The 27,844-nt window shown below is 39.2% G+C and overlaps 2 protein-coding genes and 1 pseudogene across 3 annotated transcripts; 2 read left to right on the top strand and 1 right to left on the bottom strand.

Annotated features, from left to right (window-relative positions):
- Positions 1-5,005: 5,005 nt before the first annotated feature.
- Positions 5,006-12,101, bottom strand: LOC117929405 (protein ZINC INDUCED FACILITATOR-LIKE 1-like). Of its 2 annotated transcripts, XM_034849713.1 has the most exons (14): positions 11,828-12,101; positions 10,625-10,665; positions 9,878-9,938; positions 9,667-9,769; positions 9,442-9,544; positions 9,255-9,308; positions 9,098-9,160; positions 8,710-8,759; positions 8,520-8,595; positions 7,458-7,673; positions 6,630-6,674; positions 6,451-6,539; positions 5,942-5,985; positions 5,006-5,363 (listed from the first exon to the last, which is right to left on the bottom strand). In XM_034849713.1, exons 1-14 carry the CDS (start codon positions 11,970-11,972, stop codon positions 5,272-5,274), a joined length of 1,182 nt encoding a protein of 393 aa, XP_034705604.1. In that variant the 5' UTR covers positions 11,973-12,101; the 3' UTR covers positions 5,006-5,271. The 2 variants fall into 2 exon arrangements, with proteins under 2 accessions (XP_034705604.1, XP_034705605.1); XM_034849714.1 differs by lacking the exon at positions 10,625-10,665 and having other exon boundaries at positions 11,828-11,932.
- Positions 12,102-16,067: 3,966 nt separating this feature from the next.
- On the top strand, positions 16,068-27,741 carry LOC117928326 (pentatricopeptide repeat-containing protein At1g80550, mitochondrial-like). Its single transcript, XM_034848227.1, is given in 3 exon segments — positions 16,068-16,443; positions 26,638-27,468; positions 27,471-27,741. Coding segments are annotated over 3 exon segments (1,362 nt in total). The 3' UTR covers positions 27,626-27,741.
- LOC117929053 lies at positions 19,647-22,728 on the top strand (annotated as a pseudogene).
- Positions 27,742-27,844: the final 103 nt, after the last annotated feature.

Below are 27,844 nucleotides of genomic sequence, written 5' to 3' on the forward strand. Positions count from 1 at the left end.
CATGACAAGTAAGTGTTAGAATAATTACATGCCTTGAAATATTACATACATGTCATAGGATTCATATTACATATGAAAATAAAGCATATGATCATGTGTAAAACACATAGGCTATGTTTGGTTTCAAGAAAATACTAAGAAAAAAAATTAAGGAAAATAATTTTCTTATATTTGGTTTTACTATAAAAAAAATACGAAAGAAAATAAAATATAATTAAAATTAGATGAAAATTTAAGTATCTTAAAATTATTTAATCTTTATATAATAGAAGAAAATAAGTCTTTGAAGAACCACATAAAAATAATGTATTGACTTTAAATTCATTTTTTTATTTTCCTTCTACTTTTCCTCTTTATTTTCTTTTCCTTGGATTTTCTAGAAACTAAGCATAGTCATAATGACTTATGGCTTTGAATTTATCCAAAGGTCATGGCTTAGTGAATCAACATGCCTACATATCTTTCCTCTCTCCTATCAATATGATTTATGGGAAATCAACATGTCAACATTGGAATATCCGACATCAAAGAGCAAGGACCTGCATGTTGCTTGTGTTACTAAGTTGTTCATACTAGTTGTCAAGCCCCAAGCACAAGTTCGGATTGTAATAATCCAGTGAATATTGGGTGTCATGCCCAAGAGAGTGAAGGTTAGGTAACACTTTGGAGTGTGTGAGAATGACCAAGCGGTTGCTGTTTGTGAAATTGTTAGGATATTGGTTAAAATTTCGGTTGAAAAAAAAAGCAAAATAAGGTTAGATGGCAACAAACAAAAACATAAGAAATTCAAAACCTAATAAAATGACAAAGGGCCTAGATTCACTTGTTGGTCTGCTGTCCATTATCTGATTTTTCATGATTCTTAAGCAAACACACAACTAAATACTTAAGTGTGGCTTATGGGAGAGTTTCAACAAGAATGACCCAAATATAATTTAGTCTCCTATACATGAGGAACATCTAGGGCTCAAATATTTGATAGCAATTTTCATCCAATAACCTATTGATTGTATTAAATCTATTATTAAAATTTAAGTAATTGAAATATCAAAATTAAGTTGCCTAAATATTAAGAGAATAAAACAAGCAATCAGCAACCAAGTATGAAGCAAAAGAAACATGAATCATAAGCCCAAAATCAGAACTAAATGATTAAATCTTGAATTGATTCACTAAATTTCAAAGAAAATTCATTACAATTATCACCTAAATAGGTTCTCCTACAAGATCCTCCATCACACAACCTTGAAGAAAGCTAGACACTTATGGTGATAAGTGATTTCCTTAGTTTTTGCAAAGATCTATGTTACATTTGGTTGACAGGATATGATATGATGTGTATATTAAGAACATCTCTTTCACAAAAACCTATAGATTCCCCCTATCCTGTCACTTCAACACCTTGTGATCTTTGAGAAAATCATTACAAGCCCTTTCCTAGAATGTTTTGGTAGATTCTGAAAATTCCATGATGGATTAGGACAAGAATGAATCCAAGAATCCAGGACATACTCATCCAGAGCTTCTACTCTCCTTGGGGGAGGGGTTTTTTTTTTATAGATAGAGAGATGAGTTGAGGGTAGCCTCCCGCTTGACCAATTTCTTGGAGTCGGAGGAAGATCTCTCATCTAATGACCATGAACAAGAAGGAACCTACTCCTATCAAAATGAAAAGTAGCAAGCTCCGCTTGAAGAAGTAAGCCCCTCTTAGAGAAAGCCATTGTGTGCTAACCCCTTGTATGAGGCGTTAAGCACTTGCGCATCCCTAAACTACAAGTTTTAGCTTTGATGCCCCTACTTTATGAGATATTTGAAGTTTGATCATAGAGCACCCCTTCGATAAGAGAAGGGAAGCTCAAGGTGCTTTCTTCACATGCTTGAGTGCATCTTTCCTTTAGTAAGGTTGTCCAATTTCTTTTAGCTCCTTTATGACTAAAAAAATATAATAGGGGTACGACGGCGCTAACGAGCAAGAAAAGACCCTTATTATATATATGCTAACGTGCCTTTGCTAATGTAAAAGAAGATTGGAATTAGTCTTAGGATATGATTTCCAATGAGATATTATATCTATAGATATAACATCCTAAGGTATCATATCCAATGAGATATGTTAGGTTATGTTATGTTCATATTTAATTTGTGAAATGAATAAAAACTTATATGGAATATGTATTATTTTTCAATGTTTAAAATAAAAAAGAATATTACATTCCAATATTCTTTATTTTTAAAAATAAAATTTCTCTTATGTTTAAGTATATTCATGTTTAAAATATTTAAACTTTATAAATAAAAATCGTTTATATTGTGTTATTCAATACATAGAAATAATATACATGCATACATCTATACATAGATGAATATATATATATATATATATATATTAAATAATACATATATTAATATTATTTTATAATATATTTTTATTTTTTCTTTTTTAATCTCAAATTTAATTTTATAATAAAAGTTTTATTTTGCGAAATAAGTAATATAAGATAATTAATTAATTAAGATACATAAAATATGCATATCTTATATCTTAGCATAAGATTAACATATTCTATGTAGAATGAATATATAAAAAAAAAAGATGGAATATATCATATACTATTTATCTTATCCTATGTTTGATTGAATATGTAATAAGTGATAGGATAACTTATCTTATCCTAATACCGACCAAATATAAAATAAGATATAATATTTCTTCTCTTATCCTATCACATGTTATATTCAATTAATCAAGCATGATTTTAGGGTATGTTTGGTTTCTGTAAAATACTTAGGAAAGAAAAAAAAAAAACTATAGAAAATGATTTTCTCATATTTGGTGGTCCTATAAAAAAATATTAAAAAAAACAAATATAATTAAAATTAATTAAAAAATTATACATTTTTAAATTATCTAATCTTTATGTCAATGAGTTAAAATAAATAAAACGAGCTTGAAGTAACAAATAAAAATAATTTATTGAGTTTTAATTTATTTTTTCATTTTTTTCTTTCCTTCTACATTTCTTTTGTATCTTCTTTCCCCTTCAATTTCCCTCAAAAATTTTGGGAACAAACATAACCTTAGAGTTTCTACAAGAAAAAGAAACTATAGAAGGTAAAAACCGTAAAATAGAAAAGAAATACAAAAGACTACCAAAAGCTCCTCTTAACGAGATGAAAATGCTATTTATAACATCCATGAGCTAGTAATCTTGAGAACAAATCATGACTAGGAATCTTGAGAACAAATCATATGGACAATTGAGTTGAAGTAAATTAGGGAGAATCTTCAAAGATTGAAGTTGGCTAGCAAAATTTAGTGGTCCATCTAGCCAAATGCATTGCTAGAAGTTAGATATAAGGAGCAATTCTACCAAACCAGATTCCTCCATCTATCAAACTAGATTTTAGCTCTATCTACTTATTACCCTTAGTTAAGATAATATAGTTAAGACTTAATTCCAGATTTGGATGGAAATTGGAATTTATCCTAATTCATAACGAAGACCATCTCCTAAAAACATCATTTATCATTACATTTAAAGATTTAGTCATTGTTCTTGAAGCTTGTTCTTCCTTCATTAAGGAAAACTCCATGGACTTTAGCTTGAGTGAATAGCCTATAAGCACACATTTAGCACTTTTTGCATCAAATTTTCATAAGTTTCCAACATCTTTTTGTTAAGTTGTACAAAGCCTAATTTTTATTTGAAAGGTAATTTAAGTATTCTGCACATATATTAGTTTGACCTCAAGAAGTGCTCTAAATTTTATCTCAAAGTCAGAGTATGTGTTGTTGCCAAATTTTGAGTTCTAAATTCCCATGTGAACTTGATTGCATTTTATTCGAACCTCCTCCATTATGGTTGTTTGCCCTCCATCTCACTTCATAACATTCATTGCTAGTATTTCAAGTTGCTTATCACACTCTTGTTTGGACTCTTCATGGTTCACAAGTCTCGGGTCTCTCAATTATGCATGTTTAACCCCTTTTACTCCCTTGGTTGATAATGACTTCTACACTTATCATTTTTTTTTCATCCCTTAAATCTAAAATTAGGCTCAAAATAGCAGTTAGATCCATAATTAGGTCTTAACATCAATTTGAGTTAAGTTGGATGATTTGAGCTTTTTATATTGCATAAATCATATTATACATATGCTATGGAAGCACATATTTTGGCTCCAATCATCTTTCCTTCATAGTTTCCCTCAAATTTTTCAGGAACCAAACAAGTATAAGTAACATAGAATAATTGAAAAGTAGGAATTATAAAGTAAACAAAAGTTTAAACTTCCTTAAACTTTGGAAACTCCTTTTTATGTTAAATTCAATTATTAAATTTATTCATTTAATTAAATCCAAAACTATATATTTATCTTGATCTACTTCACTTCCTTGAACTTTCAAGATTGCTCTAAAAACTAATAAGTCCTTTTAGAAGTAGTTTGGATCAAGGGCTTTTGGAATAAAATTACTACCTTAATCTAGCTAGCTGTACCAGTACAATAACATTAATCTTCCAAAACTTCCATTATGCATATATGAAATCTGGCTTCCAAAGTAGAAGTTGAGCTAATATTTTGAACCTAGCTAGCCAAAGATCAAGTAGATACATCAAAATAAAAAAAAAAATCTTTAAAAATATTTCAAATAACAGGGGCTTGCTTTGATTTGCTTAACTCTCTTCTCATTCAATCACCAAACATAATTATTAGTTGTTACCTAATCAGATACTTATAGAATTAGAAAAAAGTTAATCAAACAATGAGTGGTAAATATCTTGTAGTTAGTGTTGATTACCGATATTTAGTTGATGGTTTCTTTTTGAAATTTTCTTCTAGCAAATATTCAGTTAGAAAGAACATGAAAGATAGGTTTCATGATTTTAGATTTCAATTAAGACTATACATAATGTAACTAATTAAATGAAGATGATAAAGTCATGTTCACAAACATTCATCAAGAGCTGCCCCATATTAAGTGAAACAAAAAAAGTATTAGACATCAAACAAGAGTTTTGCCAACTCATGAACTGCTCATTGGTAACCAAATATGTCAAACAATATGCAGGTAGGCAGTAATTTACTGGTGTACAAAATGCAGTAGATACAGGGCACACTGTTGTTGATCTAATATACCCCCCCCAAAAGGGTTACTACAGGATGCAAGTTATCCTCCCTATAATGAATGGAGACAGGTGCAATGCTACCAAAGAGTCATACTGAGGTGATAATCCTAACGGCCTGAAGTTGAATCAGACTCATTTTCCTCTATCGACGCCTTTGAACTAGAAATGGTTTGAATGTCATGAGCACTCCGATTGCCTCAACCACATTCAGGATTAAGAAAACCATCTGGTCACCTGCATTTGAAGAGCTTAGATGTGAAGATATTTCAAAGGAAGAAATTAGCCATCAGCCTGTTGGTTGCTGGACCTCATTAATTTGTTGGGGTCATTCAATGTACCTCTATGATTGTTATCTTACTAAGAGGAAGGCATGTTTATGTTTTAAGACCATAAATATGAGAAACACAGCAAGTTTGAGAAAGCAAATGAAGGAGGAAGTACTGTTAAGACAGAAATCATGGTTTTTTAGAAAGTTTTTGAGGAATCAGGCTTTATAGTTCTATAAAGTTACCCAGTTTAGCATGGTATTTTTAGTTATCCAGTGTTCCAACTAGCCAGGGGAGGATGTTGATTTGTAGTTCTGAGTTCTGAGTTCAGAATCATTTGGTCATTTATCATACTTTGGACATTTCTGTGAAGGTAAATTTCCAACTGCATGTAAGTAAATCTGCAGGCTCACAATCTCAATGCATTCAACACCAGAATTGGAAATGGATGAAGCATCATCAACTGGAATTCATTTTATGGTTCTTTTTTCAAAGAGTGGATGATCTGAAATTGAAAGGGCACTTCCCCTGAATTCAGAATTATACCTGGGAAGAAAGCAGAATCCTGTCGCTTTTGTGCCCAAGAAAAGCTGCAAATACCAACAACATCATGAATAATCATAGGTCCAAAAATAGATCAATTGCCATGTTTGTCATGCAAATGTATTAAGCAAAGTATGAAATGGAGTACCCTTTATGTAACCTATGTGAGTTTGTACTATCTTGCAGGTCTTAATATGCCTTCTAATCAAATTATTCCATTTTACACTTAAAAGACCTACAAAAAACCCTTGATCTGCTATCTCACTTCAGTCTGATATTAGGAATTCTTATTGTATCAGTATCCTAATATTCCAGCCAGAGTATCTTTTCAGTAGCCATGAAGATTTCGGTGAAAGATGCTTTTAAAACACATTCTCTGGATTTTGTAGTTCACAACCTAGTTCATAAATAAGATCTTTTATATCAAACAGACATTACATTTTAGTTGTCCGATTTTTGTGGACGCCTACTGTGAGTGGTTGTACGTTAAGACACATTAAATTGGTACTTACAGTGCGCCTCCTCCAGCAGGACCAGCTGCTTTGAAAAGAGACATTGCAGTCATAGAAATGCCATTAGCAGTTCCTCTCTGGTGTTGGTCCTGTTGTTACAATATTAGGTTAGATCAATGCACTACATATTTTAGCAAAAACTAGAAATGAAACTGGAGAAACCAAGAGGAGAAAATTACCACAGCACTGTTTTGCAGAAGGAACATGCCAGTTATAATGGACACCTGACCACATTGAGAAGTTCACTAGTAAGAGATAATGAAACAACAGCTGTTGGAAATTTTACTATCAGGATCAATTAATGCATTCATCATATTCTAACACGAAAATTAAGATCGTACTAAAACATTATGATGACCGTGCTATTCCTTTTGCATACAAACATGTAATATTACTTTTTTTTTTTTTTTTTTTTCTTTTGATTCCACTTCATGGCAGCAGAATGGATTGTCAATAGAAATCTGTTATAGAACCCACATCCCCACTCTTCAAGACCTAGTTACTCAGTCTTAATTTGATGACTTTATGATCAAAATTACTAATTTTAGGCCAAGAAGTAGAAGGTTTAGAGGCAGAAGGATCAAGAATGTGTGTTGAAATCTATCAAGATGCATACTTCTGCTAACAGACAGACTTACAATTAACATCTATAATCCAGTTACTAGCAAGGGAAGAGAACCTTCAAGTTGTAAATTCACTCACAGATAGAACATTCTTTAGCACAGATGCACAATTCATAGCAATAAAGAAAATTATCTTATCTTTTTCACATTTTCTAATGAACCAAAAGGGTCAGTCACAAAAAGCAAACAACTGTGAATGTTTTATTTATTCATTAATGCTTATATGCACATCCAGATAACATACAGAATGGACTAATGGGTCCAAACTAGAGATTATTTCTGACACCAATTATCAACCAAGATATGTTAATGGAGAAGATTTCAGCTCAACAAGTGTAAGATTAAAACATATTCCAGAAACTGAGAATTAGGTTTGAGGCATACCTCTGTATAAGCCATATCATGTAGTGAAAAAACACAGTAGACAATGATAGAAGACATCAAAGGCCCATTCATAAAGAGGCTTTCATTAGAAGTTGGTTCACTTCCTTCAATTTCTTGTTCTTTTTCTTTTGCATTAGACCCACCATTGGCCGCTTCCAAAGCATCATATGAGTCTTCTCTTGATTTTTTGTTTTCATTATGTGTGTGCAATGTTTCCTGCATTAATCCAGAGATGTTAGACATGGAATCGCAGAAATAGGAAGCCATGGTATCATAGAAACATCTCACTGATGAGCGGTTACATATATGAACACTATAATAATCAAAAGTTTTGAGCTTTCTGTTCTCAGTCGGTCAGCTTCCGAGCCCAAGAGGATAAAATAAGTATTCCTTGAACAGATTGAAGAAAAGGAGAAGGCTTTAAATGCTACTTTTCAAAAACTGCTGAGGATAACTTATCACATCAAGGAATTCAAAGGGATTTGAAAGTGGTTGTGCTTACAAAATTTTATGAGAAGGAGAGTGTCAACTGCTAAGTAATATAATTTTTAGTCACATACCATAGATAATAAAAACCATGAAGACACATTGAAATAAAATCGGAGAAATGACACCTAGAACTGTTTGTTATTTGGATGTATATCAATCAGAGCATGAGCTTAAAAGAGAAGTGATGAATTCCTGGTTGAATTAGTATCACAGCCTCATATTTATCTCCTGCCCTTCTGATGAAGACAACACTTAGAATCTCAGTCAGTGTCCACAAGACAGTCTTTATGCCAAAAGTTTCTACAAGAAATTCTAGATCATTTCAATGATGCATTCCAACAATGCTCTAGTTGCATTACAAAAATTCACATCAATCTTGACCAGTGAGAAAGAGACTACTTAATAATCAAGCTCTGTTTGTGGCATAAAAAAAGGCAAAAACAAATGGTTGAAATTAAGCAATGATGACTCAACCTGAATAAAGAATAAGTATCTTTCTTATGGAAAATAAGATGCATCTGAAAGGCTAAACAGAAATGACCAAGGAACCAAACATCTGCTTAAGAAACATACCGGAAGCCAACAACAAGCAACTGTTACAATCATTGCATAAACTGATATAAACAGGCAGGGCAAGAAGTATGGAAATCTGCATCACAGACAAATGTTTTGGATCATCATAATACTCCAAATTCCAAAAAAAATAATAGAAAATTGATGAAATGAGATGCAAAATGGCATCATTATAATGAGGCAAGCTTACCTTCCAAATAGAGAATCTTCAGAGAATATATCCGGATACTTTTCTGCAGGCTGAATTAAGAAATCATTCAGAGATATAAACCAATCGCATACATGGTGACATAAAAGAAGTGTGCAAAATATAAAAAGTACTTGAGAAACAAAAAATAAAAACTTCAAAAAACGCGAGGAGACTTCAACAATCCGATTCATACTCTTCTGAAATGTATAATTCATCTCATTTCACTAATAGTTCATTCTGTAAATACTAATTTTGAAAATGTTGAGACTTTCATTTTTGGTTGCTGTTGGTAACTATTTCTAACTGCTACTAATTTTCAACATTGTTGAATTGCAATTCCTGCAGGAATCATTTTCTTTCTGCATAAGAGGAAAGGAAAAACAAGTACCTGGGCAAGGAAACCTCCCAAAGCTGGTCCAATGATCAATCCTATGCCCCATGCTGTACTAACCTACAATAAAATTAATACTCCCCATTATGAACCAATGGTGGGGCACAACACAATTAAAAAACTGTTGATAAAAAAAAAAAAGAGACTAACTCACTGTTGACAGTCCTAGAGCTTGGTATTCGTCACGGAAAATTTCAGCTGCATATGCCTGATCATGGAAGAAATTTGAAAATGTACATTGGGGGATACGCAGTGAACTAAACCATTAAACCCACTATCTCAAATGCATTAGAACAACTAAACATTCATTCAAAAAATCATATGCAGTATGAGACAAATACCTTAATTGGCCCAAGTAAACCATTCAGACTTCCAAGAAGAAACCTTGTAGAGAGGGCCATCCAGAAGTTTACACTAAGACCGAAAAGAGTGTTGAAAATAACCCTGAAACCAAATAAACAAGATTGTTGTGAGAAAACTAGGTAGAAGAAATCTTTTGAACGAACAGCAATACTTGATTGCAGAAAAATTCAAGCTGAGATTCATAGGTAATTCTGGGTACTAACACTGCGATAGTGCCTATCATTATAACAGGTTTTCGGCCATATCGATCAGCCACCATTCCCCAGGCAACAGATGTCAATGCTCTTCCAAGCATAAATGCAGACCCTTCATGATATTATGGGATTATTAGGACCACGTTATTTGGAACTAAAATGAGATTATCCATGGATATACACTTTCAACATAGAAGCTATGAAAATATAAGAGGCTCACCCACATAACCAGCATAGTAACCAATGTCTTCCTCTCTTTTTGCTATATGGAAGTCCCTAATCTGCAGACAGAAAGAATTAAAAACAAAACAAGGAAGTCTTATTTAGAAATAGACAGTACAGATTTATTGGTATATTTTATCAGGAAAAAAGAAGGTACTGAAATCCAAATGGCTATAGAAGTTGGATGTTGAATTGAGGATTTATTTAATGTAAAGAAAGGAGGAAAAAGATAGAGGAGCTGTTAGCATGCATGATCCAAAATCTCAACATTATCAGTATCTTGAATTCTAACTAATACGAAGATGAAAATCGACATGAGGTTTCACATTATTACATTACTGAAAAAATCTCGACGTTAATATGAATCCCACAAATCAACACCTACTAATGCAAAATTTTTAGTTGATATATCGACCCTGTTTACAGCATCTAGTCACTATCATGTGCAAACGGTACCTTTTACCCCCCCTGACTTTGTATTTTGATATGTCGCTTTCTTTAGTGTTCAGACAGCCTGGTCCTTCTTTTTTTTTTGTGGACCTCTTGAAACAAAGCAAAGATGTAGATTTCTTGAAATAGACCACTGGACTCATGTCACTGTTAGCTTTATTGGCTGGTTTAAAGTGTAATTAAACACCTTCAGACTAATGTGAGCAAATAAAATGATGAATTAAACTATCATCTTCCTAATTTATACTGAGAACAAGCTGGAAGATGACAATTATGGATTCCAAAATAACCTCACCATGAAATAAAGGAATGGAAAGAGAGATGATATCGGCAATGCTGAAAAGGCAAAAACAGAAAGAGATCTTAGAGAATGAATGTATGGCTTAAGTGGTGGACTATGAGTACTCTTGAATGTATAATAACAAGTAAAAAAAACCCCAAATTAAAGACTAGCATGATCTTGAAATGGTTAAAGATTTTGGACATAAATATGATGATAGTGCCCATAACTTCATGAGCTCTTATAACCACATGACCCAGAGAAAAAAGGTACAAATTGATAATTGGGCTTTATCTGGCTCCAATCAGGAGCATTCTCCAATGAAAAGCCATACTCTCTCTGCTCTCTGAGGCAGAGGAAACTTTGTCCACTTATCTTGCATCTGGCCACCAATGATAAGTCAGTATCTCTGAATTGAATGAGTTTCTCCATGAAGAGAGGAAAAGGAGGCTAACTCCATAGACTGAATCAACAATTTGCTTGCCAACTATGTCCTTAGGCAGCATTAGTTGACCATTATTTATCAACAAATGGCCAGAAAGAAGAATTTTCAATCTCATTAATGGCCTGGTAATCATAATAAAAACACTTCAGACTAAATGTGCCTCCCACGCTAACAGATTGGCAGCCTCACACATTTTCTCTCCAGGCTGCAAACGACTCTGTGATTCTGGTACTAAGCCCAATCCAGTAAATTGGACCTACGAATCATCCTTAAGCAGAGCCACTCAACCACTGGAAACTGTACTCAGTTGTAACCAAAAAGAAAAAGGAAAAGAACATTCCATAAAATATGTCATGTCAAAGAACTTTTTATTTTCCTCCCTCTTTTGATTGCTTTTGTTCCACCTTCTAAGAGCATACCCAGAGGTAGTTTCTCTTCTAATCAACGATTAGAAAATCAACTCAGTTATACCTGCCCATGATTCTGCTTTCCTCCTTTCGGCACCCGGTACATGAAATATAGCTTAAAAACAAAAATATGACCAAATATTTTAAATTCCTTTTCCGGAAAATATTAAGAAGACATCAAATTCAGCTTCACGCTTCACAGAAAGCTCTTTCTTGATTGACAAAATGTACCCATTTTCACATAACCTTACACTCCTTCACCCATCTCTACTTTTCAACTTCCAACACCAAGCCACCAAATAGCTGCGGAAAAAGGCATAGTATAATGCAAAGACGATTGAGATCAAAGAAAACGATACTACTTACCAGTGCATAGCACCACAGTCCATATAGAAAGAAGCTCCCTAATGGGTAAACCGCGTCTGGTCTCTTTAAGCTGTTCCACTCTACACCCTGAGCAATTCTGAAAGTAAACCTTCTTCAACAGCGGCACCTGCTGCTCTTCCGCCATTTGCTCCGGGACCGCCCAAAACAATGCTGCAGTTGCACCAGCGCCGTTTGGAGCCCGGGGAAACAAGATGCAGACAGACAAGGAAGCAAATAATGTAAGTGGGTGGTGCAGACTTGGTGTTTGCAAAAGGCTGTGGATCTGGTGGAGCTTAAAAGGAGAGTCTTGGCTGTTCACTTGTAACATAAGCAGTTACGTCACTCCGCCCACCCCACCCCACCCCACCCCATTATTCAAAACCCAAACAAAAACACAGAAAAATTGGAAACGTATTCGAAACAGAACCGGAGAAGACAAAAGTGATAAGGAAAAGTTGTGATTGAACAGATGGAGGATGTGGCGAGGATCAATGCACTTAAGGGCATGAGTCCGAAGCCATTAATTGAAAATTGAAATGGGTCATTGTCACAAGGGGTCCGCCAATGTACCAAATATTTTATTTGATCGTATAACCCAAGCCTACAAAAGCAAACAAGGAGATAAGAAGAGATAGAAATGAACAGGTTGAGATGAGAAAGCGAGCATCACATCATACCAGCAAGTTTATAAAGTAAATAATAAAGAGACGTCTCAGTATTTGCTTTTTGGTTTTATGGCATTTTCCACAGGCGTCTTCTGATTCCGACTGCTTCCACTCATTCTTAATTCTTTACGGCTAAACAAGTTTACGAGATCATTGAAGTTTAAAGGTTAAAGCTGGTTAAAAAATAATCTTAGGTTTGATAATGATAGAATTTGAAGGCTAAGTTTTGCTGGTACCGTATGTGCTCTTGGTTGGATGGTAGGGTGTTGTGTGGGGTGCAAGGATTGAAATATCGGTTTTTACAGATATATCGGTACTTCGATTTTACGGATATATCGGAAATATCGGTGGATATTTTTTCACAAATATCGATAGAGTGAAAATTATTTAAAATTAATAGGAATGCTTTAAAAAACTTCAAAAAATGATAAAATAAGTAAAAATACATATTTTAAAGTTATCTTGTAAGTGTAATTGACATATATATAATTAAGAAGAAAAATATCGTAAACAAAGATATATTGGTAGATTCGATATTTGAATTTTAAAAATAATATATATGAATTTTGAAAGTATATAGAGTTAGAATTGAGTTAAAAAATATTTGATTTTATTGAATAAAAACAATTTATACATAAATATAATACATATGATATTACAATAATCCTTATACTAAGGAAGAGATCGATGTGATTTCATTATATTGTTAGATGAAGATGACCCAATTTGTTGAAGATGATATTTATTTAAAAAAATTTAAAATACTTTTATTAAAACATGTTTTATTATATTTTAAATGGAAATTAAATTAATTTATATAAATATTTTATTTGAGATTTAATTTTTAAAATTTTATTAAAAATGTATAGTAACAACTTTTTTTATTAATATTAATTTATTTAATAATCAAAATAAAATTCGATAATTTATAATTATTTATATGGATAGAGGAAAATTGTTCTCATAATTTGTTTTTTTTTTTTTTTTTTTACCTCTACTAAATCTAAAAATTAAAAGGGCCATCACTTTTGAAGTTGCCCTCCAGTTGAGAGAATTCCCCTTTTCTGAAGTTGCCCTCCAGCCGAGGGAGTTCCTAAAAAAGATCTATCTTCCTCTGCCACTCTCAATCCTCGCAGGTACTAATCTAATCACGTTGATATTATTTTTTTTTGCAACCCCCGTTTGATTCCCAAGAAAATCCATCCCCCATTCGATTTCTAGGAAAATTCATCCTCGTTTGATTTCCGAGAAAATCCATTCAAAACCCCCAAAGAAAACCAAAAAAATTGCTTTTCTTTTGCTCCCTGTGTTTTCTGGATCCGTTTTAAGGTCTCCTTGCTGTTGTGCCATTGGATTTAAATTTCACGAACCCTAAATCCACGATTTTTGAGCCAGATTTTGTATCCTGTGCGCGGGCTGGACTGGTAGGAAATATCGGGAAATTTTCCGAAAAATTAGTAAAAATACCGAAATATCGGCGATATTTTCGGCGATTTTTTTAAATTCTCCTCCGGTTGCTCCGCGCGTTAGATCCACTCGCGATTTTTCTCCGATAAATCGGTGCTTCACCGATATTTCGCCGATATATCGGTGATTTTGTCGATTTTTTGCCGATTTTTCCGTCGATGGATAATCGGTGACGATAATCGTTTTGGTGCCGCCCAATATCCGATATTTCCCCGAAATATCGGTGATATTTCCCGATTTTTCAATCCCTGGTGGGGTGACGTGGAATATAAGAGAATATACTATTCAAATATAGTAGGAACAATTATTTTTTACATAACATTTATTGGAAAGGAAAAAAAATCTTAATATAGGTATTATGAAAAAGAGTACAAAAAAAAAAAATACCACAAAATAATTAAAGGCAAAAAAAATGCTTAGAGATTTTGGCTCTATTTGGAAAGTGAAAATTGTTTTTTAAAACAGTTAAAGAAAATAGGTTCTCAAAATTGTTGTACTTATTAACAAAAATTTGTTTGAAAATCTAAAATATTTTTAACATATTTTTTATAAGTTTAAAGATAAATACTATATATAATATTTGTATAATTATTTTACAATTAAAAATATTCTTTGAAAATAATCCATTTTTTGTTTTTAAGAATAATTTTCTTTTCTAGGTATTATGCATGTTTTATTTTTCCTCAAAAAGAAAAAGTTGTTTTAAAAAACTATCAGAACTTAAGATCTTTGTCTCCCTTTTTCTTATCGAGAAAGTGTATTAGGTTACAATTTTTTTTTCCTCACAAAATATTTTGTTGAAATAAGTGGTAAATTTTAGTAATTTTTCTTGCTTTTTTTCCTTCTTTTTTTATTTTATTTTATTAGTTTTGAATTAAACTTTCTAAAATTCTGACATTCCCTAATCCAATTTATAAGTGAAAGAATAATTTATTAGATCTATTTATAAATCTTTTTACCCTATTTTATCATATCAACCCTATACGAATAGAAAATTTTTACAAGTTTAATTTTATTTTTTTTTTTTTTTAGTAATTTTGATTTAATACATTTAACTATAGTTTATTTGAAATTTCATCAATACCTTCCTATTATTTTTATTTATTATTTTCATTCATTTTTTCTTTATTTTTATATTAAATATTTTTATAATAAAGAAATACACTTTTATGATTAACTTTTATGTTCAATGGTGTGACAAATTAAAATGTGATTTCTTAAATATATATATATATATATATATATATATAATTAGAAATATTAGGTTAAAAGGAATCAAATAATCCTCAAATTGTGAATTTAATATTTTTCATATTTTCTTTTAAATTAATCTTTTTTTTTACGTAAATACCACTTATCATTTTAGGTATTTATATGTAAGTTTTAAAACAAAATGTTATTTTTATAAGAAAATAATGATATATTTTCAAAAATTGAGTTTTTACAAATCCTTTTAATCAAATAGGGTAGCAGTTGTTTTAATTCCTAAAACATAAAAATAAAAATAAAAATAGAAGCGTGATCAAGAGTGGCACCTAAAGAACTAAACAAAATCTTCCACCCTCACCCTAAAAGGAAGTCTTTTAAGAAATTAAAACACATGTGGACCACCAAGATTCAAATAAGGTTAAAAATCTTTGCAGGAAAAGGACAGACCATTCAAAATATTTTTTAATTAATTATTCATTAAGTCTATGTGTCGTGTTGCATGTGCCCACTATTTGCTCCATCTCACATCACCTGCGCCCACCTTTTTGGAGAAATTAAAATTCAAGTATACATATATCATTTAATGCATGAAAAGGAGTGAGAAAGAGGTGTGGGTGGGTATGATGGAATGCACCTTCTCCTCTAAATTAAAACCCCGGAATCATGCCTTCAGGAGAATCTAGTCAAGAAAATAATTAATAAATTTGTACGGCCATATGGTGTGGCAGCTCACACATGGCCTAAGATATATTTGTGGCTGCATTTTCTATTAATCGATATTGATAAAAAATAGAAATGACTGTACATTTATTTATTAAAAAATCCGAATCTCTTTGCCACTGCTCAGCCGCTTCGAACAAACTACACATGAAAGAGAATCAGAGTGCAAAGCCATTACAATGGCAATGCTTTCTTTGATCTCTCCTCGACACCGCAATTCGTTTCGATGCATTCAAACTCTTCTTTATCCATTCACTCAATCCTTTTCCACAAAACCCTTCAAACCCATTGAACAAGAGATTCTATCAAACCCTATAATCTCCCCAAATTCAACCAGTTTTGACCACTCCACTGTGCGCCAAACTCTCTCCTGCTACGCCAATGACTGGAAACGCGCACTCGAGTTCTTCGATTGGGTTCAAACCCAATGCGGCTTCAATCACACCACTGATACCTACAATGGCATGATTGACATTCTGGGCAAGTTTTTCGAATTCGATCTCATATGGGTTTTGATCCAACGCATGAAAGCAGACCCAGTTGCGTACCCCAACTGTAGGGACCCATCCCTGATGACACGTGGCACGCGTCCCCTGACGATACGTGGCACGTGATCCTATCCGAAGTATCTACATCTGGATTTCCCCAAAAGAACACGGGGCGCGCTTTCCTATCCGGACCCCTGAAATAAAGAGTACACGGGACTCACAAAACATCCTATCCGGACCACCGCCATTACTCATCCGGCGACCTTTCATATTCTACTCGGATATGTTCATCCGGATCACTGGCCAAGCCAAGCATGCCCCACTACATCATTCTAACATCCTGTCACAAATCATATTCCAATACCTGCAGAGTGAAAAGACAGAAGTGACAGCAAGTCACTTCCCACGATCTCTGACAGCCGTTCGTAGGATGAGGATGTCCCTGCCACCACCTAGTGGCATCATGGTAAACCAAAAAGCCTTCCATCATTTATGGAGGAGAGAGAATCTCCAAAGAACTATATATACAAACCTTCGCGCAAAGAGGAGGGTAAGCTTTTCAATACCTAGTAAAAGGCCAACTGTGCCCACTGCTTTTATCTCTCTTTCCATGGCTAACAAAACCATCGGAGGGTGTGTCCGGACACCCTATCCGGACGCCTTTTGCAGGAGTAACTGAATCAGGGATCACAGTTGAGATCGTACGTCCTTCCATTTGGTGACTACGTGGATCATTGGGAATACGAGGCCTCAACATTGGCGCCGTCTGTGGGAATCTTTTTCGTTGATTCAGTGACTAGCAAAGATGGCCACGCCTTCCCAAAGCCGTTCATCTGGTAGAGGAGAGGAAGACAATTCTGAATGGCGTCAAGCCATCGAAAGAAGGCAGTTAGCAAGCGAGCGACAACTGCAAACTCTCCTCCAGGAGACGACAAGGTTAAGAGAGGAAAATGCAATATTGCGAATCCAGACATCATCGACGGGGCCACCCCGTCGTCAGCACTCTAGAGGCCAAGTAGCCAACTCAAGGCCTCATCTGGAGTCGATCTACCCCGGAGCAGCGGAGGCAATCCCTGAAACACGCAACGCTAGGCCGCAGGAGCCACACACACCCATGCCTCGAGCTCCCTGTGAAGAGAGCTCAGATTCCACTCATTTCTCGTCAAAGAGACAGCGTGACAGAAGATCCCAGTTATCGGGCGCTATGCGTGCGAGACTAGGACCCCAGCAGCCTGGCAGGCCCAAGCCACCAGCAAACACCACAAGGGGAGTGCACCATGACCCTACGGTCACCCCCATACCACAAAACGTTCTCTCGCACCGTGACCCCTTGGTCACCCCCATGGTGCAGAACGTTCCACCGCACCAAGCGGTACGATCCATTGGGAAAAATCCCTCGTACGAGCCACCCATCGGCTCCATTAGCAAAAGGCTGGATGACATGCTCTCCACACCTTTCTGCTCTCATATCATTCGTTACGAGCCCCCAAGGGGGTTCCTCGTACCAAAGTTCTCTACGTACGATGGGTGCAGTGACCCCTTCGACCATATCATGCATTATCGGCAGCTCATGACCCTCGATATAGGCAACGATCCGCTGCTGTGCAAGGTATTCCCTACCAGTCTACAAGGACAGGCCCTCTCATGGTTCCATCGCCTACCTCCTAACTCGGTGGACAATTTCAGAGACCTTTCAGAAGCTTTCGTGGGACAATACCTATGCTCCGCTCGGCATAAACAGAACATCAGCACCTTGCAAAATATAAAAATGAAGGATAATGAATCCTTGAGGGAATTCGTGAAACGATTTGGCCAAGCTGTCCTACAAGTGGAAGCTTGCAGCATGGACGCTGTCCTACAGATCTTCAAGCGAAGCATCTGTCCAGGCACCCCATTTTTTGAATCACTAGCTAAGAAACCTCCCATGACGATGGACGATTTGTTTCGACGTGCGAACAAATACTCCATGCTTGAGGATGACGTACGGGCAGCCACCCAGCAAGTATTGGTTGCCGGACAGCCGTCCAAAGGGAATATAGAAGGAAGCGCTAAACTTCCGGACAGGCCAAGGCCATCCGATCGAAGGCAAGAAGGGCCAAGCCGCCCGGAAATGCCACCCCTCACACCACTCTCTATAACTTATGAGAAGCTTCTCCCTATGATCCAAAGCATGTCGATTTCAGGTGGCCCAGACCCCTCGGATCGGACCCATCCAGGAGAGATCATAGCAAAAAATGCGCTTACCACAAGGAGCATGGCCATACAATGGAGACGTGCAGAAGCCTCCAGTATTTGGTGGAAAGGCTTATAAAGGCGGGACATTTAAGGCAATATCTCCGCTCAGATGCCGGAGATAGAGACGCCTCCCGGGGCCACGACTCTGGAACCCCCGCAGTTCCAGCCGCCCCCAAAGCCATCATAAACTACATTAATGGAGGTCCATCGGATGAAGAGATAAATTCCAAACGAAAGAGGCAAAAATTATTACGAGAGGCAATGGTGCGTGAGCGTGTCAACTCCATCCGACCTGGGATAACCGGAGGAAGCCCTCACCCCATAGACGGGACAATCATTTTTCCACCAGTAGACCCCACACGGATATTACGTCCGCACCGCGACGCCCTCATTCTATCCTTAGGGATAGACAAATTCGATGTAAGACGCATCTTAGTTGACCCAGGCAGCTCAGCTGATCTGGTACAAGCATCAGTCGTAAGCCACATGGGACACGATTTAGTCGGTCTCGAAAACCCTGGGAGAATCCTGTCCGGATTCAACGGGGCATCAACTATTTCCTTAGGAGATATTGTACTACCAGTTCAAGCTGGCCCAGTCACTCTCAACGTCCTATTTTCGATGGTACAAGATTTGTCACCCTTCAATATTATCTTGGGGCGCACATGGCTGCACTGCATGAAAGCCATCCCCTCCACATATCATCAGATGGTAAGCTTTCTTACTGAGGATGGGCAAATCAACCTTTACGACAGTCAGCTAGCTGCTCGCCAATGCTACCAGATAGCAAGAGAACCAGGGACCAGTCAAGAGAATGAACCTCTCCCTGAGTCCACGCACGCACTCGACCAATAGCAGTCACTGTGCCCGGCGGACAGAGATCCCTCGGTAGCAGATCCCTTGCAAACAATCCAAATTTCGGAAGAGGATGCTCACCTTACTCATATCAGTTCCCTCTTAACACCTGAAGAAACCCAGAACATCCAAGACGCCCTCCGACAAAACCATGACATTTTCGCATGGGCGCACTCTGATATGAAGGGAATTCATCCATCAATAGTCTCTCATAAGCTTAACGTTTTACCAACAGCGAAACCCATCCGGCAGAGGGTTAGACGTTTCCACCCGGACAGACAAAAAATCATCCGGAATGAGATCGACAAGCTACTGGAAGCCGGATTCATCAAAGAAGTGGATTATCCGGACTGGTTGGCAAATGTAGTAGTGGTACCCAAAAAAGAAGGCAAATGGCGGGTCTGCGTTGACTACACCAACCTCAATAAAGCGTGTCCGAAAGACAGTTTCCCCTTGCCACGAATAGATCAAATTGTGGATTCCACTGCTGGGCAAGGGATGCTCTCCTTCCTGGACGCTTTCTCCGGATACCACCAAATCCCCATGGCCCCGGATGATCAAGAGAAGACAGCCTTCATAACGCCACACGGACTTTATTGTTACAAAGTTATGCCATTTGCCTCAAAAATGCTGGCGCCACTTATCAAAGACTGATGACAAAGATATTTAAACCTCTAATCGGCCGTACAGTAGAGGTATATATCGACGATATCGTGGTCAAAAGCAAAACCCGAGAAGAGCACGTTCTCCACTTACAAGAAGTTTTTTACCTCCTAAGGAAGTTTGACATGAAGCTAAATCCTTCTAAATGCGCCTTTGGCGTAAGTGATGGAAAATTCCTGGGATTCATGGTCAGTCAAAGGGGGATAGAGGTTAGCCCAGATCAAGTCAAGGCAGTCATAGAAACACCACCCCCCAGGAACAAGAAGGAATTACAGCGCCTCATAGGCAAGCTTGTCGCCCTAGGGCGTTTCATAGCCTGTTTCACCGATGAGCTACAACCCTTCTTCTTGGCAATCCGCAAAACGGGAGCAAGCGGATGGACGGACAACTGTCAAAACGCTTTTGAAAAAATTAAACGGTGCCTCATGCAACCACCCATCCTAAGCAGCCCTCTCCCCAGAGAAAAATTATATATGTACCTGGCCATCTCAGAGTGGGCAATTAGCGCTGTCTTATTTCGCTGCCCATCGCCCAAGGAGCAGAAACCCATCTACTACGTTAGCAGAGCGTTAGCAGATGTAGAAACCAGATATTCAAAAATGGAATTAACGGCCTTAGCGCTTTGAAGTGCCGCTCAGAAACTCCGCCCCTATTTCCAAGCACACCCAGTGGTCGTGTTAACTGACCAACCCCTTCGCAATATCCTACACAAGCCGGACCTAACCGGGAGAATGCTTCAATGGGCCATAGAATTGAGTGAATTTGGAATTGAGTTCCAACCCAGATTGTCCATAAAAGGCCAAGTCATGGCTGACTTCATACTGGAGTACTCCCGAAGGCCCATCCAACACGAGGAGCCAAGTGAAAAACAATGGTGGACTTTACGGGTTGATGGGGCCTCCCGATCGTCTGGATCCGGAGTAGGGCTCCTGCTGCAATCCCCAACCGGAGAGCATCTAGAGCAAGCCATCCGGCTGGGATTTCCCGCCTCTAACAATGAAGCAGAATATGAAGCCATCTTAGCCGGATTGGACCTCGCTCTGGCTCTATCCGTCTCAAAACTCCGAATCTATAGCGATTCCCAACTTGTGGTAAGACATGTTCAGAAAGAATATGAAGCCAAGGATGCACGCATGGCGCAATACTTAAACAAAGTAAAGGACACCTTGCAGCGATTCGCCAAATGGACGATTGAGAAAATCAGGCGGACTGAAAACTCGCGTGCCGACGCCCTAGCAGGCATAGCCGCTTCTCTTCCCGTCAAAGAAGCTATACTATTGCCTATATATGTGCAAGCCAAGTCTTCCGTCACTGAAACCTCCACTTGCCATACCATTGAGGAAAGCAAAACAGACGACAAAGGCTGGATGAAAGCCATCATCGAGTATCTCCGAACAGGCACCCTGCCCGAAGAAACTAAGCAAGCACACAAGATCCGGGTGCAAGCCGCCCGCTTCACCCTAATAGGGGGGCATCTGTACAAGCGATCCTTTACAGGTCCCTACCTCAGATGTCTAAATCATTCAGAGGTGTTGTACGTATTAGCTGAATTACACGAAGGAGTATGTGGAAATCATTCCGGAGGTCGGTCTCTGGCGCACAGGGCCCATTCGCAAGGTTATTACTGGCCTACGATGAAAAAGGATGCGGCAGCATATGTCAAAAAATGTGACAAATGTCAAAGACATGCCCCCATTCCGCACATGCCGTCAGGAGAATTGAAAACAATCTCAGGACCCTGGCCCTTCGCACAATGGGGCATGGACATAGTAGGACCTCTACCAGCCGCACCCGCCCAGAAAAAATTCCTGCTTGTAGCCACGGATTACTTCACTAAATGGGTAGAAGCCGAAGCCTATGCCAGCATCAAAGATAAAGATGTCACCAGATTCGTATGGAAAAACATCATCTGCCGCTTTGGAATCCCCCAGACCATCATAGCAGACAATGGCCCACAGTTTGATAGTATCGCATTCCGGAATTTTTGTTCAGAACTAAACATCCGGAACTCATACTCTACGCCACGATATCCCCAAAGCAATGGTCAAGCGGAGCCACAAACAAAACACTAATCACTGCCTTAAAGAAAAGACTCGAGCAAGCCAAAGGAAAGTGGGTGGAGGAACTACCCGGCGTCCTGTGGGCTTATCGAACCACACCCGGACGTCCAACAGGAAACACTCCCTTCGCCCTCGCATACGGTATGGACGCAATCATTCCTACTGAAATAGGCTTACCCACTGTCTGGACCGAGGTGGGAAGGGAGAATGATGCAGATACAGAGTTAGGAAGAAACTTAGACTGGGCGGACGAAGTAAGAGAAACTGCAGCCATCCGGATGGTAGACTACCAACAAAGGGCATCAGCTCACTACAATCGCAAAGTAAGGCCCAGAAGTTTCAAAAATGGTACGCTGGTCCTTAGAAAAGTTTTTGAAAATACTGCTGACATGGGATCAGGAAAATTCCAAGCCAACTGGGAAGGCCCCTACATAGTGTCTAAAGCAAGTGAAAGTGGAGCCTATCATCTACAAGAACTAGATGGAACCCCGTTGCAGCGACCATGGAATGTATCTAATCTAAAGCAGTATTACCAATAAAGGATGAGGCAAAATGAAGAAGTATATTTTATTGATAATGATGTCATACAAAAAATCTCCGGACTACAAAATGCAAAGAGAAGATAGCAGTAAAAATTCTTTACAAAAAGAAAAGACCCTCATTGAGCAGATTTGCGGCGTAGCTTCTCCTCTTCACCCGGAGGAATTGAAGGGACATCCCGTTTGATTCCATGCTTCTTCATACAGCAGCGATAGCCAAAGAAGTACATTTCATCAACTTGCTTCTGGTACTCCGCTTCAAGTTCCTCCCTTTCCGCAGCAAACTCACCCTTCAGCTCTTCTTTTTGCGCTGATAAGCGCAACTACAACTCTTCTCTCTGCCTCTTCTCAATGGACACCTCTGTCCGGAGTTGCCTTACCTCCCTCCTCAAAAGAGCCATCTTGTCCTCCGTCTCAAAAAGGTGGGCTTCCATAAAATCCTCCCGGCTCTTCGCCTCAGCAAGCTCCTCTCGAAGAGCCTCGTTCTCTTCTCGAGCGGTAGATGAACTAGCTTCAGCCTGCTCCACTCTCAAGCGCAACCTCTTCATCATTTTTCCGCTGAGACACGAAAGATTTCGTGTAATCAGCAGTCTCCAGCAGGTCAGAAAGAAGGTCGCGTTGACGAGCCTCACCGCGAAGGCCACTCACCAGCTGCAGGAAAACACTCAAGCAAAGAAAGGCAAAGTTACAAACCACGTAACAAACGCATCAATATAAAAGAATCAAGACACAAATTATACCATCTCCACCGTCTCGAACATCTTGGCTGAAGGCACTCCAACGTCAGAACCAGAAGGAATCCGTTTTAGCTTCTCTTCCATCTCCGCATAGCTAAAAGGGCTAGCAGAGTTGAAAGTGGCATCATAAAAAAGACTCCCCTCCAAGGTGGCATTGGAAAGTGATTCCTCCTCCGGGACCATAGCTTCAGCATTCTCAACCGGTTGGGTCTCTTTGGATGGAACCTCATCTGGCACCAACACTGGGGTGGCTGGGTTTTCTTCCGCCATCTCCGCCTCATTGCCTTCCGGGTGACCCTCCTGGACGGATGAGCAGCTGACCTTGATGCTTTCTAAAAATCGACCCTCAAGCTGCCTAGCGAGGCCAGATTTCAAATCGCGTACCGGACGCGACCTTCTCCTGGTTGGTCCCCTCACAGGTACAAAGGCACGAGGGCTCGGCTCATGAGAAGGCAACCCCTGGTTATCCGCCCTCATTTCTCCTATTGGGGGTGTCGCAGGAGGCAAGGTCGCAGCGCTAGAGGCCCGGGCCGCAGCCACATCCGGATGAGGGGAGCCGGGTTGATTTATTGAAGGCGCTTCCTCAGTCAGAAGAGCCATCCGAACGTCCGGCGCCATTGAGGGCCCCGAAAGATTTAGCCCCTAATAAATTCAAAACCGCTTGAGACAGAAGGCGGGAGAGGATTTTCCGGCTCTTGTATTGTACATTCCTTTTCATAGCCAATGGGAGGCGGTACAAACTCCTTCGGAGGAGTTGGGATTTTCACTGCCTTTCCCTTCTTCTTCTTACTCAGCTTCTTCTTCTTTTTCGCTGGAGCACCAGCAGGTGGAGAGGACGCGGGCCGTTTCCCACCCGGAGCCTTCCGCAGGAGCCCCTCTTGTCTTTTCCTCTCCCGCTTGTTGAGACGGGCCTTGCATGTCCGGGCATCTGCCTTCCGCGCCCCCTCGTAGAAGGGAAGGTCTTCAAGGGTAAAATGCTCCCCAGCTACCACTTCTTCAGGCAGCCACCTCGGGAGTATGTTCACCACGTATGCCTGAGGCCCCTGGACGACCAAGCGGAGGTTCTGTGCAGAAAGAAGCAGCTCGCAACTCCGCTCGGCCGACGTGATTTCGAAAAGCCTCTTCAAACGGTCGAACGAGGCCTTCTCCACCCAGTCCACCAGTTTTCCCCTTTTATTCTGGCCTACACCCAAGCAAGCACAATATGTCAGCCACCTAAACAATGCTGACTTACAAACCACGCAAAAACAGGAAGTAGCCTAAGTTATACCTGGAACCTTCAGCGACTTTTGGGAGCAAAGGGCCTATCCGGATGCTCCGCCAAACCTGCCCACACGCCCTTGACCAGCACCTGCCCCTTGGCGGCCCTTTTCGTCGAATCTGGCAGGTTGGTCACCAGTTGCAGAGATGGAAGGCTGGCAACGAAGCTAAAGATATTACTCTTCACCTTCTTGATCGAATAAACGAAGAGAACCTCCAGTAGTGAGAGGTCCAAATTAAACAACATACTCAGGATGCTGCACCCCATCAGCACCCGAATCATGTTGGGATGTGCATACACTGGAGGAATCTGGGTGAAATGCAGAAATTCCTTGACCAAAGACGGAAGGGGGAACCGGAGCCCAGCATTGAACTGCTCCTTAGTAAAGAAGATCGCGTTATCTTCCGGTTTCTCAGGCACCACACCCTCTCCATCAAAAAGCTCTACAGATACACCATTTGGAATACAAAACCGCTCGCAGAACTCCTTAGCATTTAACTTTTCCACCGATTTCTCAGTACGAGCGTCACCAGACGGGCGAGGTGAGGTAACTTCCTTGTTGGCAGACATTTTATAGCCTAAAGATGAAGTAGAATATGCATGGAAGAAATCCAACAAGTCAAACAAAACCTCAAACCCTACCCCACAGAAAATTCAAATACCCCACCAAAAGCGCAGGGGGGGCAACAGAAACCCCAAACATACCCAAAACGCAGAAAACCCTAGAAGCTAACATCAACAGTCAGTCACCCAAACAGTTTTTCCAAGCAAAATCAGAAACAAACCGAGAAAAGAGAATACAAGAAGGAGAGAAACCAGAATAGCATACGTACCAAATGTAAACTGGAAAGAAGGGTCAAAAATCGCAAGTGCAGTCGACGTCACCAAATGCTGCCGGTACACTCACAAGCGAAGACACACAGTAGCAGATGAAGCAATAACAAAGAAAATGCAGTAAGAAAAATGCAACGGGAGGCCACAGGCTGCTATTTATAGGAGACAGCCCCTCGGTATTCCAAACGTTCAGCAAATGTTATCATTAAACCGACACATTGCCTAGGGAATACCCAGAGACGGCGGCTCGCCATAAAGGCTCTCCTGTCCCTTCGCCCCCGCTCGCCACGTGGTCCAATGAGCACAAAAAGCAAACTTCGGTTTCAAAAAGCAATCATTCTTTTTTAACCCACCCATTTTGCTAAGGCAAAATCGACAAGTTAAAAAGGGGGGCATTGTAGGGACCCATCCCTGATGACACGTGGCACGCGTCCCCTGACGATACGTGGCACGTGATCCTATCCGAAGTATCTACATCCGGATTTCCCCAAAAGAACACGGGGCGCGCTTTCCTATCCGGACCCCTGAAATAAAGAGCACACGGGACTCGCAAAACATCCTATCCGGACCACCGCCATTACTCATCCGGCGACCTTTCATATTCTACTCGGATATGTTCATCCGGATCACTGGCCAAGCCAAGCATGCCCCACTACGTCATTCTGACATCCTGTCACAAATCATATTCCAATACCTGCAGAGTGAAAAGACAGAAGTGACAGCAAGTCACTTCCCACGATCTCTGACAGCCGTTCGTAGGATGAGGATGTCCCTGCCACCACCTAGTGGCATCATGGTAAACCAAAAAGCCTTCCATCATTTATGAAGGAGAGAGAATCTCCAAAGAACTATATATACAAACCTTCGCGCAAAGAGGAAGGTAAGCTTTTCAATACCTAGTAAAAGGCCAACTGTGCCCACTGCTTTTATCTCTCTTTCCATGGCTAACAAAACCATCGGAGGGTGTGTCCGGACACCCTGTCCGGACGCCTTTTGCAGGAGTAGCTGAATCAGGGATCACAGTTGAGATCGTACGTCCTTCCATTTGGCGACTACGTGGATCATTGGGAATACGAGGCCTCAACACCAACCATGTCACTTTTCGTTTCGTGTTCAAGCGCTATGCAACGACGCATCTAGTTGAAGAAGCGATGAATGCTTATTATAGAACTGAGGAGTTTAATCTGAGAGATGAAACTTCGTATTCGAATTTGATTGACGCGCTTTGTGAGTATAAGCATGTAATAGAAGCTGAAGAATTGTTCCTAAGAGAGAGCAAAGACTTGGTTTTTAACGATGATGTGAAAATTTATAACATTATTCTTCGTGGGTGGTTCAAAATGGGGTGGTGGAAGAAGTGTAGGGAGTTGTGGGAAGAGATGGATAGGAGAGGTGTTTGTAAAAGTCTATATTCTTATTCGATATATATGGATATACAGTGCAAGAGTGGGAAGCCATGGAGGGCCGTGAAATTGTATAAGGAGATGAAGAAGAAGGGAATTAGGCTGGATTTTGTGGCGTATAACACGGTCATTCGTGCCATTGGTCTTTCCGAGGGTGTCGAATTTTCAATTCGGGTATTTCGCGAGATGAAAGAGGTGGGTTGTGAGCCCAATGTTGTGACTTACAATACAATTATCAAGCTGTTGTGTGAAAATGGGAGAATTAGAGAAGCCTATGGGGTGTTCGATGAAATGCGTGAGAAGGGTTATGCACCAAATGTGATTACTTATCACTGCTTTTTCGGGTGTATTGAGAAGCCTAAACAGATTCTCAGGACGTTTGATAGGATGATCAATAGTGGGGTTAGGCCTAGGATGGACACTTACGTGATGCTTATGAAGAAGTTTGGGAGGTGGGGATTTCTTCGACCTGTTTTTATTGTTTGGAAGAAAATGGAAGAACAGGGTGTAGTCCGGATGCGTGTGCGTATAATGCTCTTATTGATGCTTTAGTGCAGAAGGGTATGGTAGATTTGGCTCGGAAGTATGAGGAAGAGATGTTAGCAAAAGGGCTTTCTGCTAAACCAAGGGTAGATCTTGGGACCAAGCCCCATACTGAATGATCTCTTGATGGGTGTTAGTAGTTCATAGGCCTACGGGAAGATTGATACTACCTGCATAATGCTTATATTGGAATTTAGGAGATTTAACCCCACTGCTAGATTTGTTGCTGGGAAAATGTAGAATTTTGTGGATAGCAAAATGAAGATGTACACCAGGGAGATACAAGTGAATAGCATAACAAAAGATGTACACTGAAGGACTTTGGCCGAGCCAAGGGA

The sequence above is a fragment of the Vitis riparia genome, chromosome 13, assembly GCF_004353265.1.
Source record: "Vitis riparia cultivar Riparia Gloire de Montpellier isolate 1030 chromosome 13, EGFV_Vit.rip_1.0, whole genome shotgun sequence".
Taxonomy (NCBI): Eukaryota; Viridiplantae; Streptophyta; class Magnoliopsida; order Vitales; family Vitaceae; genus Vitis; species Vitis riparia.

What these genes read in the sequence shown, in the direction of transcription:
- LOC117929405 (XM_034849713.1), bottom strand. Translation starts at nt 11,972, where the DNA reads ATGGCGGAAGAGCAGCAGGTGCCGCTGTTGAAGAAGGTTTACTTTCAG. An exon ending in GAAGATTCTCTATTTGGAAG is followed by an intron (nt 8,596 to 8,709) that starts GTAAGCTTGCCT and finishes TCTGTGATGCAG; the next exon opens with ATTTCCATACTTCTTGCCCT. An exon ending in GGATTCTGCTTTCTTCCCAG is followed by an intron (nt 5,364 to 5,941) that starts GTATAATTCTGA and finishes CTTCAAATGCAG; the next exon opens with GTGACCAGATGGTTTTCTTA.